Source organism: Coloeus monedula, assembly GCF_965178545.1.
Source record: "Coloeus monedula genome assembly, chromosome: 12".
NCBI lineage: Eukaryota > Metazoa > Chordata > Aves > Passeriformes > Corvidae > Coloeus > Coloeus monedula.
This window is the reverse complement of record NC_138792.1, coordinates 7,937,655-7,952,730: the sequence shown is the minus strand read 5'-3', so window position 1 is coordinate 7,952,730 and position 15,076 is coordinate 7,937,655. Positions and strand designations below refer to the sequence as shown.

Below are 15,076 nucleotides of genomic sequence, written 5' to 3'. Positions count from 1 at the left end.
CTGACCTGTGGAGAGAAATCATTGCATTTGGTTTGGTATTGTTGAGTAGAAAATGGAGGTTTCAGAGAACATCCCATGACTCCTCCCTAAATAAGCGTGGATGTGATTTTCAGATGTTGTCAGTATTCTAGGCATAACTACTGAGGAAATAGTCAGTTACACTATTATACTGTTCTTTCGGAATTATAACCGCAATTCCTACTATTTATTTGAAACTTAGCCAGTTTAGATAAAAGAAAAGGAGTTACTCCAGGTCCAGACTTAGACTTAGATCTCATATGCAGTTCTTAAAGGTGTATATGCTAGAAGAAAATGGGGTGTGAAGTTTCTCTCCTGTTGCAGAGGGAGTGTATTGGCTGTTAGGAGAGTCACTGGAAGCAGCCATGCACTTACCAAAGCGCCAACACACTTCAAGCATGCCTAAGGCTCTGGCCCCATGCATGGAGAGCACAGCTCCCAGCACTGGGAAAGGAGCCAATGGTTCCGTGCAGCTGGGCCTGTGTGTGCTTGTACAACAAAGCAGCACTAGGACAGGAACTTTGTTTCTGGCTGGTGCTCTGAGAAAAGTGTGTTTCTCTGTATTAAGATTTGGGTGGTGGTTTTGTTATCCTTTCCCTGCAGGTGCCTTGGTAGATCAGGCAGTGTTTGAGGAGCTCATCAGGGTTCATCTGCCTCAGTTGACAGACCACATGACGGACATGACTTTTTTCTCCTCGGTCTCTCTCTCCTGGTTCCTTACCCTTTTTATCAGTGTGCTGCCAATTGAAAGTGCAGTCAATGTGGTGGACTGTTTCTTCTATGATGGAATAAAGGCAATCTTGCAGCTGGGCCTTGCAGTGTTGGAATACAACATGGAGAAGTTGCTCACTTGTAAGGATGATGCAGAAGCAGTCACTGTTCTCAACAGGTATCAGTGTAACTTACTCTTTCAGGTTACGTAGCAGTTCTATAATTGCATATAGGTAAGTCATTCTGAGGTAACTGAGAAGACAGCTAGCCAAGACTTGAAGGAAGGCTTGAAAGGAATTAGTGTTCATCTCAGGCTGAAATTCTGGAAGAGGTGGCTGGAAAGTGGGCCTGGATCCTCTGAAAATCCCACCTTACATTCAAGTTCTTCTAAAACCAAAACTATTTTGTGAATTTTAAGGAAAAAGCAATGTACTTTTTACCTTGAATTTATATCATGTATAGAAGGCATCTTTCCTAATGATGAGATGATCAAAAGCACATTATGACTGTCCCAGAGAGTTCAGGCATCAACTTGCAGCAAATTCTTTAGCTCAGTTCTTGTAGTTTAGGCTGCTGAATCCTCTGCTATTAATGGCTTAAAACAGGAATAAGACCAAAAAAATGCGATGAGTTCAATCATGATGAGATGTTTGTTCTATATTGGCAACATGAAGTGCACTTCAAACTGATGTACTGCAAACAAAACTTGCACAGTTTTTTCTTGACTAACTAAATTCTCTTGTGGTTGTGTATCATGGAGTATTAAAACAGCAAAATTACTGTGCTATAGGAGTTAACGAGTTATAACTGTTAAGAACTGATAAGAATTTCTGTTCAGTGAGGCTTTTACATGTTGCATGCATGTTTTACATGTTTGAATGGGGTAGGAGCTACAGAATTATTGAGGAAAATGTAATTTTTGTTATGAGATCACGCAGTCTGGTGTTTATTGTAAAATCTGGCCTCCCCACTGGGTCTATGTAGGTTGGTTATGTAGGTGTGATAAGCAGGTACAGATCAGGCGTGTCTTTGGCTTATACATCTGGGGGAATTAGGGTTGTCTTGTTCACAGTTCAGGACAAGGATTTTTCTCTGTCCCACTTAGTACAACCTTGCTATATGGATTAGAAAACCACGGGAATGCCAAGTGGAAGGGACCTTGGAAAGGGTCTAGTTTAACTTCCCGCTCAAAAGGGGGTTACTGCTAGCACTAGGTCACATAAGCTCAGTCTTAAAAATTCCCAATGCTAGAAGCTCTACAGCCTTCTCTGGGTGGGCAGTTCCCATGTTTGTGTATCTTTGTTGGTATTACGGCACATTTGTGCTACTGACTCTGATATTCTTTGCTTTTTCCCATTCTCTGCACACTTTTTCTTCAGTAGATGCCAATGCTGTTGTTTTATTGGGATAAACTGGTTCTTGCTGATTTCTCATGTGTTTGCTTTGTGCAGATTTTTTGACAGTGTCACTAACAAAGACAGTCCTTTGCCTCCAGCTGTGCAGCAAGGCTCCAACCTCAGTGATACAAAGAGTGACCATCCAAAAGTGGACATCACTGACCTGATCCGAGAGTCAAATGAAGTATGTGTTCTTGTGGGTATGTTTTTGCATCCTGTGCAGTGTTTATGTTTCATGGACTAATTCAAAATAGTACAGTTGCATTGTACAAATTAGGGAAGAAAATCTGTCTGGATTGGTAGAAATTTGGCTCTGCGTTTTGTTGAGCCTCACTGAAAAACTTAGAGGTTATGGGATAGGTTTGCTTTTCTGTTGTTTTGGGTTTTTAACTGCTGATAAGGTCTTTCTAGTCTATCCTGAGTGGAGTTCCCTAGATTCACTGCAGGTCATGTATTACCATCCCTCATTTGCATTATTAGGATGTTAACTAAGTGACAAAACACAGCAGGAACAGCCTTCGTGTTATACTACTTTCAGACTGATTATTGCACATTGCAGATGCTGGTAACTTTTGACATAACAGTGTATATGGGAAACTATGTACTTGAGTAGTTTATGGTATGGGTGCGGAAGACCAGCTATATTCTTTCAGTACTTTCTTTCAATTTGCAAGTTTACTTTCTGCGTTGTTAAGCTTTGGAGCTCTGCACTGGGGAGGAAATACATCTAGCTTCTCCTTTTTGTCCCCAGATTTCCATCAGACATTTTTTTCCCTTGCCGTGATGTGAGTCAGGGTATTAATCTATTTGTAGATAGGTTTCTGCTCAGCCCACCAGAAGGCAAGCTGAGAGAAAAGATAGGTTCATATTTTGCTTTTTCTGTTAACTGGTTTCTTTTATCTGTGTGATAGTTCTTTTGTTTTCTGATTCTCAGTCATGTTTCTAATAAAAAATCCACAGTGCATCTCTTGAAAAGATGTCCTGACCTTGACTCAGAGAAGATTAACTAACTGTAATTTGTACAATTTAGAAACTGTCGTCTTTGATCTTTTTCTGAGAAGAGGGTGTTACTTTCAATGGGGTGAACAATGACAAGAATCAGAAACCCAGTTTCTCTTGGAACTGTCTATGGCACTGGGCTAATCATACAAAAGTGTATTCTGCTATAGTATTGTTTTACAAGAACGTTGCACTGAAGAAACATATTTGGAAAATGCCTTATGATTCTTGAAAACAAAGTTGCAAGGTATTATGGGTCTTCCTTGTCATGATGAGAACTCAAAGTGAGGATGAATACATGCAGAATAGAGACCAGAGACAGTAAATAATGAAGTGCTGTATATTGCATTCAGAAGTGTAAGTTGAAGCTTTCACAGAGATGGAATCATGACTGTAAAACAAAAATTCACTTTCTTCTGCAGGAGACCGCACCAAAGCAGTAGTCTCTGGTTTGGTGTGGCTTTTGAACATTGTTTTGGGCAGATCTTTGAACCTGAGCTTTCCACTTCCAAGCTGACAGCCCTGTTCCTAGGCCCATATCCCAGTTTCTATCTCACAGGCCCTTTTTCATATGCAAATATTGTCTTCAGTTGAAACTAAGCTTCTTCAGTGCTGGCAAGTGTCTCATATTTGAGAACTGCTCATACAAAGTAAGAGTCAATTTCCTGCTTCCCATTTTGACCAGACAGTTAATTTTAATACAGTTGCGGTTTGGTAAAGGGTTTATTTTCATACCACTGTGGAAATAAAACCAATTTCTAAATGGGAAGATTGCTGCAATGTAGAGTTGTCATTCTGCAAATAGGTTACAAATTATGGAGAAGTGAACAGAGATACTTTCTGTGATACTATTGTTTTGAACAGGTGTTCACAAGATAAATGAGTTTAAGTGAAAAGGTATGGAGTTGAATTTAAAATGTAGTTTAGTTTCATGCCTTTGGCTCAGGCACAAATGCAGATTCTTTGGCAGTCTAATCAGGCATTAAGAAGACATGTTTACCTAGAGAATGGAAAACTATAATGTTTTATCACATTACAGTAATTCAGAATTACATTAGACATTGTATTTATATTCTTACTACAGCCATTGCACAATATTAGTGCTCAGAAGCCACACCAGTGAATGAGTTATGATCCAGAAATGCAATTTCTCTCTGCTTCCACTTTGTTTCAAGCCAGAAGGATGCTGGTAGTGGTCTCCACAGGAACATAGAAATACAATTCTGGGAGGAAACTCCACAGGTCATCCAGTCCAGCTTCCTGTCCAGCATTCACCCAGATCATCCTTTAAAAAGTCTAGTGCTGTTGAAACAGTTCAACAAAAGAAAATCTGCAAAATCTTTAGTCCATTATAGGATTTCTCTGCCCATGTGGGAAAATATCCAGTATAATTTCTCTCGGATGTTCATAAAGCACTATCAAGGAGAGTTGGTTGTGGTTTTCTCTGTAGTTCCTTGTTGCTATTAGGTCGTTGTTCATCATTTACCCTTTCAAGTCTGGTCATAGAATCAACTATAGAATAGTTTGGGTTGGCAGGGGCCTTTAAAGACCATCTAATCCAATGCCCCTGCAGTGAGCAGGAGCAGCTAGATCAGGGTGCTCAGTTGGATTCCAGCCTCATCATGACTCTTAATTTACAAGAATGAGTCCTACAGATTGCTCTCCCAATAGGGAGTTGCCTGATCTATTATTTTTCTAGATTTAGTACAACCAGTTCCTTTAACCTTTCATCAAAGTTAATGTGCTCAGACTCTTGTCTGTGTTGCAGTTTTTCATATCTTGTTTAAAGGGCATTGCTGATAAGGAAACAAACACACTGCAGAAAAGCTTCTGGAAAGTCCTGCATAGTTTGGTTGTTTATCACTCATTTGTTCTCAAAGTTTGTTACTAGAATTTTAGTTACAGTTTTGCCCACGGTGCATGGTGGTCGTGGTTAGGCCATGTCTTCCTGATTGCCTGTGCTGTTGAAAAGTGTCAAAAAAACTTACAGAAAAGAAGTTGAATCTGCTGTTTCACTTCTACTGAATTTCCTCATAGAAGGAAATTAAATTGATTTGGCACAGTCTTGATAAAGAATGTTGTCCTGTTTTGATCTCCTGGTTTCTGTTTAGATTTTAATTGTTTAATAATTTTGTTCCATGATTTCTCTGATAATTTGTTTCTAGTTTTTGCCTCCTATCCCACTTTTCCTTAAATGAAAATGCATTTTTTCTACTCCAGTGCTCAGACACCTATCCTGTCCTTCAGAAATTACAGAGGTAGCTAGGAATGATTCAGAAATTACTTAGGTAATTTCTTAATTTCACTAGAGTGAACTTCAGTTCCTGACAACATGCAAATCCCAGACTTTCCTGCCTTGCAGTAGTAGTCACCATGTGATAGCAGAGTTGGGCATAGAGCCAACACACAGTAAAATCCCTTCCTTTGTCTTCCCACAAAGGGAACTACTCCAGTTTCTTCTTTCTCCATCACTCTCTGAAACACTTTTTAAACACCCTTTTGAGAGTTACACTGGTTAGGGAGAATGTTAGTGCTCTAATAAATTATTTTTTCCTCAGAGTTTCTGTGATCTTCCTTTGTGTCCATGCCTATATTATGCTTAGCTGCAAGAAAGACAAAAATACCTGTTTAGATGTGTCTCCCAACAGTTGAATGGAATGGTGCTTTTCTTCTTAGAGATACGGTGATATTCGCTATGAGGATGTGGAGAGCTTGCGCTGCAGGAACAGGCTTTATGTGATCCAGACCTTGGAAGCCACGACCAAGCAGAATGTGGTGAGTGACTTGGAAGAGTTCAGCCTTCTCTCTGATAAATTCATTCCCTTTTGGAATGTTCTGAGAAGAGCTACAGTTTCCAAGGCCAAATATATTATTTTATACACTGAACCCCCTCATGTCTGCAGGGTGTCTGTTAACTAAGGCTTGGCCTGTGATGTTTTCAGTCTGTGAATCACAGCATGACCTTCTGGTCTTCTTACAAGTAACACCTTCGCCAGCCACTTCTAAAGGCTGGAATACCTCTCACACTCTGTGTGGATTGGAACAGGCTGACCTGTATTTCTATCTGCTGAGGTTAATGCATTTCTCTTAGAGGCACAGAGCACCGTACAGTAAAATAATTAAGCACCTGCATTTTTACTCTGGGAAGCAGCACTGAAGAGGTTATTGTAGTGCATTCAACAGGAGTTGCTTTTTGTCTGTGATGTGTGTGAATGTCTGGTGATGTGGCAGCTTTCCATCTGCCTATCTCATCCTTTCAGTTCAGACTGATGAATGAAGGTGGAGGTTGTGAGGAGCTTCCTTTGTTTGCCTGTTTTCTTTCAGTGGCTCATTTCCAATACCTGGTGGTGATAATACTAGCCTGTCCACCACCCAGTGCTTCTTTCTGTAGTAAGTTTGGCTTGTAGCAACAGAAACTAAATGCTGGTGGTTATGCTAAGATGGCATTGTTGTATTTCATTTTACAAAACATATATATTGTGAAGATGGAAGCTGGTCTTACAGCAAACTTTGTTTTAAAAAGCTGTGAACAATTTTTTAATTTAAAAAAATGAGGATTCAGCTTCACTGTTGAGAGCTGAACATGCATTTGCCCATTTAAAGGAAGCTATATGTTGCGTCATTATAAATAATTGCAAATATTAAGGAGTTTTATCTCCTGGGTTTCATAGTGTAGGCTCCATGTATGTTAGTAACGTGACTAGCTTTAAGCTTTTCTTTTTTTTTGAGAAATTATTTCTTTTAATCTATAATCTTCTGATTACTTTTTAAAAGAAGTGCTATTCTTACTTCTAATTGTAACATGCCAAAACCTGGAATATGCAAACAGTGTCTCTTAATGTAATGTTAAGTCTCCCATAATTTTATTTTATGGCCTTATTCCAAAGAGGGAAGACCCATTAATTAATTTTTTCTTAATTTTGTTTCAGCTACGTGTTGTGTCTCAAGAAGTAAAATTCAGTCCTAGTGATCTTGAAGAGCTTTATGAATTGTTCAAGGTAATGTGCCATTTTCCTCACTTACTGAACAGACTTTGAAATGGCTTTAATAAATAGAGATAAAGGTTGGACTCAATGTATGTTTTACATGCCAGCTGTAAATCTGATTACGTAGTTAACTCCTCACATCTTTCCCCTGGAGAGACTTGTTGTTTCCTTAAACCTCATGTTTTATCTTTCTTTGCAGAAGGAGCACTTTCTTTCATGTTACTGGAGTGTAAATAGTCCTGTCCTGCAACATCATGATGCCAGTCTGCCCTACCTTGACCAGTACCGCATTGACTGCCAACAGTTCAGGGTTCTCTGCCATCTCTTGAGCCCCTGGTCACACTGTGCCAACAGGGACTCCCTGGCCCTGTGGACATTCCGGCTGATGGATGAGGGCTCTGACTGCCTTATAAACTTCAAGCAATTTGCCTGTGTTCTTGGTATGGCAACAACACATACATGAGCACGTTCACGAGGCTCCTGGGAGTAGTCCTGCGGTGTGTCACCTTCCATACACGATATGGAGAGCTAAGGAGACTTAGTCTCTTAACACAGGGTCAAATAGTGTGATTTTTGTCACAGACAGAATAATCCCTTCTTGGAGATTAAATTTAAATATGGCTTGGTGATCAAAATATCAAAAAATTAGAATGGTCTGATCTCATTGCCCAGCCTGTTTGGTTTATGATAAATCTTCATACTAAGTCATCTTATACACAGATTGTGCAGGATGACCAATGCCTTGTATCTCTGGGGAACTGAAAGCTTTCTTGGCTCACTGCTCTGTTCCTTTCATCTTGTTTTCAAAGTGGTATTATTCAGGAAACAAAAATGTAAGGGAAATGTGGAGATGTTAGTGCTGTATTTCTTTGGTGCTGTGGTTTTATTTTAGTAAGTCATAGACATTATTAGTGTTTTTTCCTCAGCATAGGCTAACCCCAGGCTCAGCCACAGGTGATAGTGCTTTCCTTAAGATTAATCTCTAATTATACTCCCTGTAAGGTAGGGTAGGTATCCAGTTCCAACCTCCCTGGGTTGTATTTGTTTAGGTTAAACAGGTGTTTTAAAGTTTGGTCCAGTTGAATAGACTGTCCTTTCCCCTAACAGATACGATGTATAATGGAAGCTTCACTGACAAACTCAAGCTTCTTTTTAAGTTGCACATCCCTCCAGGTAAGTGAGAAGCAGTGGCATTTGGGGAGAGCTGTTTCTGGTCTTTGTCATTGTTATTACTGCTTTGGTAATGCCTGGGTGCCACAAACCCACTTTATTCAATCATTTATTGCAGCTTTTACTGAAGTAGAATATCTAAGCCCTTCCAAAGGGGATGATCTTTCAAAAGAAGAGCTGATCCACTTCAGCCAACTCAGTGGTAAGCTCCAGAGTGTGAGGTTTTGCCTGCAGAATATGAGAAGGGATCTGTTACTTATCCTGTGAAAAACGGGGATTTCTTCTGAAAACTAGTAAATCCAGTAAATCATATCCCTGTTAACAGAATCCTCTGTGAAGATCTTCTGTAGATAGTTAAAATTGAATAAAGTTGTGGGGAATTTGTGGGTAGCTCATCTGATGGTTGAATTCAAAGGCCATAGGTGTTTACATGGAAATAGCAGAGCGTATTTGGTTGGCATTTTTCAGCATTGTAGGCAGCCTGTTGTGGTTTTGAAGTGATGGCCGTTTTATTTTTGCATCCTGGGCATAAAGGGATGGTATTTTCTGCCTCAAGAATTAAAATACCAAATCCATACTTACTTTGAGGCACATAAGCAAGTGTTTCAAAATTCAAACCTGAAAAAGGTTTATTAAGTTTATGGAGTTGATAAAATAATCTGTTTCAAATACTCTTGAAAGCTGTGTGATTTTTATAGGGAAGACAGATCCCCTTTTGGTTTTTAAAATCTGCCCAAAGTAGTTAATAAATAGGTACTGTTCCTGCTGCTCTTCAAGTCATGGACCATGAACATTATAAAGATTATTTGATATAACTGATAGCAGTTTCATTTGTGATCTTCTGCCTCACATTGGCTTCTGTTTTTATAGAAAGTATGCAAATTTTACCATGTGGTTTCTTTTTTACCTAATCTGTGCTGAGAACATTGAGGGTCTTGCCCCTTAAGGAAGGAATTTTTGATAAGGGAAATGAAACATTGGTCCTCTTTTCTGAAATAAATAACTTGTTTGTTTGTTTGTTTCTTTCTTCTCCTAAATTGTAGTTTCATCTGTTGGGGATAGTCTTGAAAGTGATTCTTTGAAGAGCAGCCCAGAAAAAGGTAAAAGAATCCTGGTGGCACATTTGGTAACTGTGTCTTTTGGGGGAGTAGAGCTGGGAAAGTGTGTGCTGACAGAGTATATTCAGTAACGTCATCCTTAGTGCACTGCTAACATTCTCTCCACTTATGTAAGTGTAGTTGTGGGAGCAAAAGGGCAGTGTAAACTCTGCTCCTGTGTAGTCCTTGGCCCCACCACTCTGTTGAGAAGGAATGACACTGAAGATGCCAGTTCTTTTGCATATCATCTTTTAGTTCTTGTGGGAAGCTCTTAGTTCTTGTTTGTTCACTTTTTTTTTTTTTTTCACTTCTTCCCCTTCATAAAGGGAAGGGGAAGGTTGATATTCAGGCATATCTGAAGCAATGGCAAGATGAACTTCTTAAAAAAGAAGAAAACATCAAGGATTTGCCAAGAATGAATCAGGTAAATGGTCTGTCTCTTATTTAAGTCTATTTTATCTTGAAAGTTTACCCTTTAAGTCTTGTTACAATATTTCTAAAGGATTTGTAGGGTCCCTTAAATTTCAAATCTTCACATCAATCATTGGACTGTGGCTTTGTAAAACTGCTGTAACATATGAAGAGAGGGACTTTGAGACACACAGAGGTTTCTCAGAGCTGGTCCATGCTGTCATTAGAGCAGCTGCACCAGGTGCCTGGCAGCAGCAGGCACTGGACTGAGAGCACAACAGGTAGTGAAACAAGACAGTTGTGTTGCTCTTCTCTGAACAGTCTCCTCTGTATCTCTCTGTAGTCTCAGTTTATCCAGTTCTCAAAAACTCTCTACAATCTGTTCCATGGGGATCCTGAGGAGGAGCTGTTGTATCGGGCTATCGCGGTGGTGACCAGCCTCCTGCTGAAAATGGAAGAAGTTGGCAGAAGACTGCAGAGTCCCATGTCACCTGTCAAAAGTCCACTTGCTGATACAGAGATGGCTGCTGAAGTCCCCAGAGAAAGGCAGGAGGAAAGCAGCTCTGAGCAGACTGAAGGCAGTAGAGCACAGAGTTCGGGAGGGAACCATGAATGGTCTTTTGCCTTTGAACAGATTCTGGCATCCTTATTAAATGAGCCAGCCTTTGTGAGATTTTTTGAAAAACCTCATGACATAAAAGCTAAAATAGAGAGTGCTAAAAATTTACAGCTTAAAGCAAGAACCAGAGTGTAATTTTCTTTACCTTTGACTCTGAATTAATCACATGAAATGCTTACAAATGAAGGCTGTAACTATGGAAATCAAGTCTGGTGTTTACATGGGGAATGAAGTTTGAAGAGTTAGCTTTAATTATCAGATTACTGGTATGTAATGTAAATAAAAATAGTTTGAAGCACAATCACTTTCTTGCATTGTTCATAAGTTTCACTCCGAAAAAAGGGACTGAATAATAAACTGTCTTTACCATGTTATTAAAACATGCCACATTGCTTGGAGATACTGCGTGTGTACCTGTTGCAAACCTATCTGAATGACTGTTGTTAGAGTGAGTGTTCTCCAGGTTCATTTCTATTACTGTGATAAAAGGAATTACTTTTTTCCATTTTCACTTTAAAGGAGTATCAACAGCTTGGAGGTTGTCTTCCACAGTAATTAATTATTTACAAACTTGCATGTGGACTGGGGTCAAAGCAGGGTGAAGACTAAGAACAGAGGCTGTGGTAGCACAAGACCATGAGATTAGAGAAGGAAGTTGCCCTGCTCTCTATTCCTCTGCTTTAAGGTTACCCATGGGTCTGGACTCCAGCAGATTCCAGCCCCTCATCAGCAGTTTGCAGACTGCATTCTCCCAGCCCGTGGCTCAGTATTTGCAACAAAAAACTGGTTGCCTGCTTTTCTTGCTCGGCCTAGAGGTCTCTTTCCCACTTTCATACCAATCCTCCTACAAAAAAAAGGTGAAAAGGACAGAAGCTTATTTGTTCATCCAGGCTGCACAAGGATGCAAAAACTAATATTGATTGATTTGAAATCAATATTATTGATAATATTTGAAATCAAATATTATTGATAATATTTGAAATCAAGGGAAAGCAGTGGCTAAATCTGTCTGACCACATGGTGTTTGTACTTTATGTGGCAAGAGGAGCCATTCTTGTCTTCTTAGGAGCATGTTGATGAAATGTAGAGTTTTTGCTGGTGTTTGGAAAGTCCAAGCACAGGCCAACTGTAGCTGAATGCTGACTATTGAGCTGCTCAGGGACAGATTGCAGTTGCTTCTTTGCCTACCCTGAGTCCCTATCTCAACCCAGTAATTACTATTGCTTTTCTATAGCACTCGGGATTATTGCTGCTGTAATATTTTCCATCTGTCAGGATTCAAGGCAACAAGAAAACCGCCTTGAATCTGACTTGAAAATTTTAATATAGAAAATATGATATAGTGGAGATTCTGTGGAGGAAAGCTCTGCCAGTGTAAATGCTGAGAAATGTTGACTTTGAGTCTTTGGTAACTGGTGCTAGAAGGCATTCAGAGGAGGGTAAGAGCTTGTATTTTAATAACAGTAGCAAAGTAAGTGGGGAGTCTGTGCTAAACTAGATAAAAATGTCTGTTTCTAAAGCCTGTATGACAATCTTTTTCTGCAGAGCAGCATTATTTTTATACTGTGCATGTTTTTTTAAAGAAGCAGAATGGGGATGGTATCTTTCTGAGGCTTTTCTTGCAATACTAGTGTGAATGAAGAATAAAACGAATTTCTGACTTGTGTTACAGGCACTTTGTGAAATGCCATCATTGCAGTTGGTGTTAAATTTATGAATTATGTCTTATACTCTCCCCGATAGTCTCAGGTATTAATGTAAAATAAAGTTTTACTGAAGAAGTCCAAAAGCTTTATCATACATGTAGAGAATGAGGAAGTTTTTTTCAGAAGCCTTCACAAAGTAATTGCACTTGATACAATATAGTGCTGATTTGTATTTTTATGTATAAAATAGAAAAACTAATTTATCCATGTAAGTGGATATGGATAGGGCCACACTGTATTACTTATCTGAAAATGTATTTACTCACTGTTTTCACAAAGTTGTTTAGAAATACAAAACAGATGATATTGTTGTTCTAGTCCAGGATGTACTCAGATAAGGTTTGATCAGTGAGTAATTCTACTGCAAATAGCCATGATGAATTAATGGAGCCTCACAAAAATACATACAGCTGCCCATCCCAAAAGTTTTTGGAGGTTTATGAGAGATACTGTTTATGTCAACAAGTAGTCAAAGCTGTGAACTGTTTGCTAATCAAGGTAACAGAGATATGAAAGTCTTAAATTTCAAAGACTTTTTTTAAATGAGAAAGAGCCAAGATGTGAATATACAGAAGATGTGAATGTACAGAAGAGTGTAGTGAAGGAACTTGCAAAGTACAACAACCTTCTGTTGTTAGCTGGTTGTAAAAAGGTGCTCAGTTTGTACAATGCCCTTTTCTATCAGTGCCCACCCAAGAGACTGTAGAGCCTTTGCCAGCTGGGTAGAAGCTCTTGTCAGATGTCGTGTCTATGTATAAAGAAACATTACCAGCATATATATATATATCAAAATAGATTTAAAGTGAGAAGTTAGGATATGTAGGGGAACACTAACTTTTATTAACTGCATGGATTTTTTGTTCAATTTTTTAATGTTTTTTCCCCAAATGGGTGGTGTCTTTAAATTCTTCCTGTAATACACCTGCAGGCTGATCCAGGAAGACTAGTCCCAGTGACCAGGCATCCAGTCTCAGCAGGATGGAGGGTGGAGCGAGGTCACTTCCAGCAGGCTGGCAGCATTCAGGCAACGGCCCACCTTGGCAGGGTCTTCCTTTTGGAACCTCTGGAGCATGGGCTGGTCTCTCTGGGGAGATGTAGATGTAGCAAGTGCCAGTGATTTCCACGGAGTGTGACCCAGAGGTATGTTTGCTGAGCTACTACCACAGTGCACCAGAAGTTGAGCTCTGCTTGTGACAGAGTAACTCTGGAGTTAGTGTTTAGCTTCTTTCCTTCACTCTCCTATTCCAGCTCCTTCCATCCCTATTCCAGACAGGCTGGCTAACAAATAGATGCAGGTTTACCTGGGATTTGCTAGAGCAACAGCAGCTCGTTCCCTGCCTTCATTCCTGAAGAGTGATACCTTGACTTCAAAGCCCTGCACAGTCAGGGACACAGGTCCCTGTGCCATACAGCTTCTTGGCCAGGTGAAGCTGGTGATGCAAAGATGGCCCCAGACTCCCATCACATCACCTGAGGGCGCTGGGTGTGCCCACAAACAGGAAGCACTTCTGTTGTGTCACTTCACTCATCTGTGTTACTTTCTGTAAGTCTTCATGAAGTTTTCCGCCTTTATTTTCAGGTTCAGTCATAGGAAATAAGTGCAGGTGCATCATTCAGTACAAAATAGGCAGTTGTAGGTAGGCTATAGATTGCTACAACTACTGATGCTGTTTGTACAGTTTGACAATTGCAGTGCCTGCTGCAGCATCACCCCTGTGAGTCGGCAGGGGGACTCCACAGCACTGACAGTGGCTCTTGAGGACACTGCACAGTCCTTCCTTGTGGCTGGGCCATTGTTGCTGTGTACTAAGATGCCTTTTGTCAGACCTAATCAGTAGCCTGGGGACATAGCCAGCAGAGCTGTGATGTCTTCTTGGTCTTGCCATATGGAATGTGCTGCTCTGGAGCCTGGCGCTGCTCCCTGTGCTCGGGGTGACCAGTGACAGCCCTGACCCCCACAAGGAACTGGCTGCTCTGTGTGCCCCAGCACAGGCCTTGGGCATGTGAGGGGAGGAAATAACTCAAAAAATACCAGCTCTTTCCACCATGGGGGAGAACTGATGGTAATTCAACCAGTAGCATTTCCCAGGACATGGAAGTGGCTGCTGCCATGTGATACAGAAAAATCACTTTCTGTTTCCATCGATTCCTAAAACAAGCAACTTGTTCATCACTCTAATGGCTGAATAATAATGTCATTTTAGAAGAGTTTGCTACCATAGTGACTAAGAAATAGCTGTGTGTTGATTTTATCAGAAGTTTTTCATCCAATTGTACCATACAAGGTTCTTGATTGTGATTGCTGTTGTTATCTGGACTAAAACAGAAGGAAATATCCGACTTGTTTCCAGAAAAATAGGCTATTCTGTCTTTTTTGCTATAGCTTTGTCACTTTACCAAGATGGCAGCACATGTTTGTGTTGACAGATTGGCTTTTAAACAATGTGTTGTATGCAGAGGTACTGTAAGACAAATGGGATGTTAAATAAAATATTGTTTCCCTTAAGAAAAAAACCCTGTCTTTGAGGCACTATTATTTCTTGTGATGGCCTGTTGTGGAAGTTCCTTCAAGAGTGTTGGCCACGTTAAAGCCATGTTTAGTCAGTGCATTCCGAAACAAGGACGAAGCCAAAGCCCCTGCTGGGACAGCAGCCTCCCAGAAGTGGAAGAAAAATGGGGACCTGTGTTTCGCAGCCTGGGACTAGTTTAGGCTGGAGTACAGCCTGAGCTGGCTTCAGTGCTGACCTGGTAAGTGAGAGAGCCCAGGAGTACTGGCACTTGCTTTTTTCATCCAAATTCAAACAGTGTGCAGACCCTGATCCCTTGTTCTTTCTAATTTATGCATTGCTCCTATTGCCTCTGGCACTGGTCGCAGAAATCCCACTCCTTGTCCTGAGCCCCATCCCTTCAGCTGTCCATGCACATGGACACAATGGCTGCTGCTCTTGTCTCTCCTGGAGAG

At 40.4% G+C, this 15,076-nt stretch overlaps 1 protein-coding gene across 1 annotated transcript in view; it reads left to right on the top strand.

The window, feature by feature from the left end:
- Positions 1-14,526, top strand: part of TBC1D8B (TBC1 domain family member 8B) — a 33,093-nt gene extending 18,567 nt beyond the window's left edge. Inside the window, exons 12-21 of the mRNA XM_082289458.1 lie at positions 622-907; positions 2,181-2,310; positions 5,802-5,900; positions 7,055-7,123; positions 7,311-7,551; positions 8,219-8,284; positions 8,400-8,483; positions 9,325-9,381; positions 9,705-9,802; positions 10,133-14,526. Of these exons, the coding sequence (XP_082145584.1) occupies positions 622-907; positions 2,181-2,310; positions 5,802-5,900; positions 7,055-7,123; positions 7,311-7,551; positions 8,219-8,284; positions 8,400-8,483; positions 9,325-9,381; positions 9,705-9,802; positions 10,133-10,543 (1,541 nt within the window). The 3' untranslated portion in view covers positions 10,544-14,526. The remainder of the gene's footprint in view (positions 1-621; positions 908-2,180; positions 2,311-5,801; positions 5,901-7,054; positions 7,124-7,310; positions 7,552-8,218; positions 8,285-8,399; positions 8,484-9,324; positions 9,382-9,704; positions 9,803-10,132) is intronic.
- Positions 14,527-15,076: the final 550 nt, after the last annotated feature.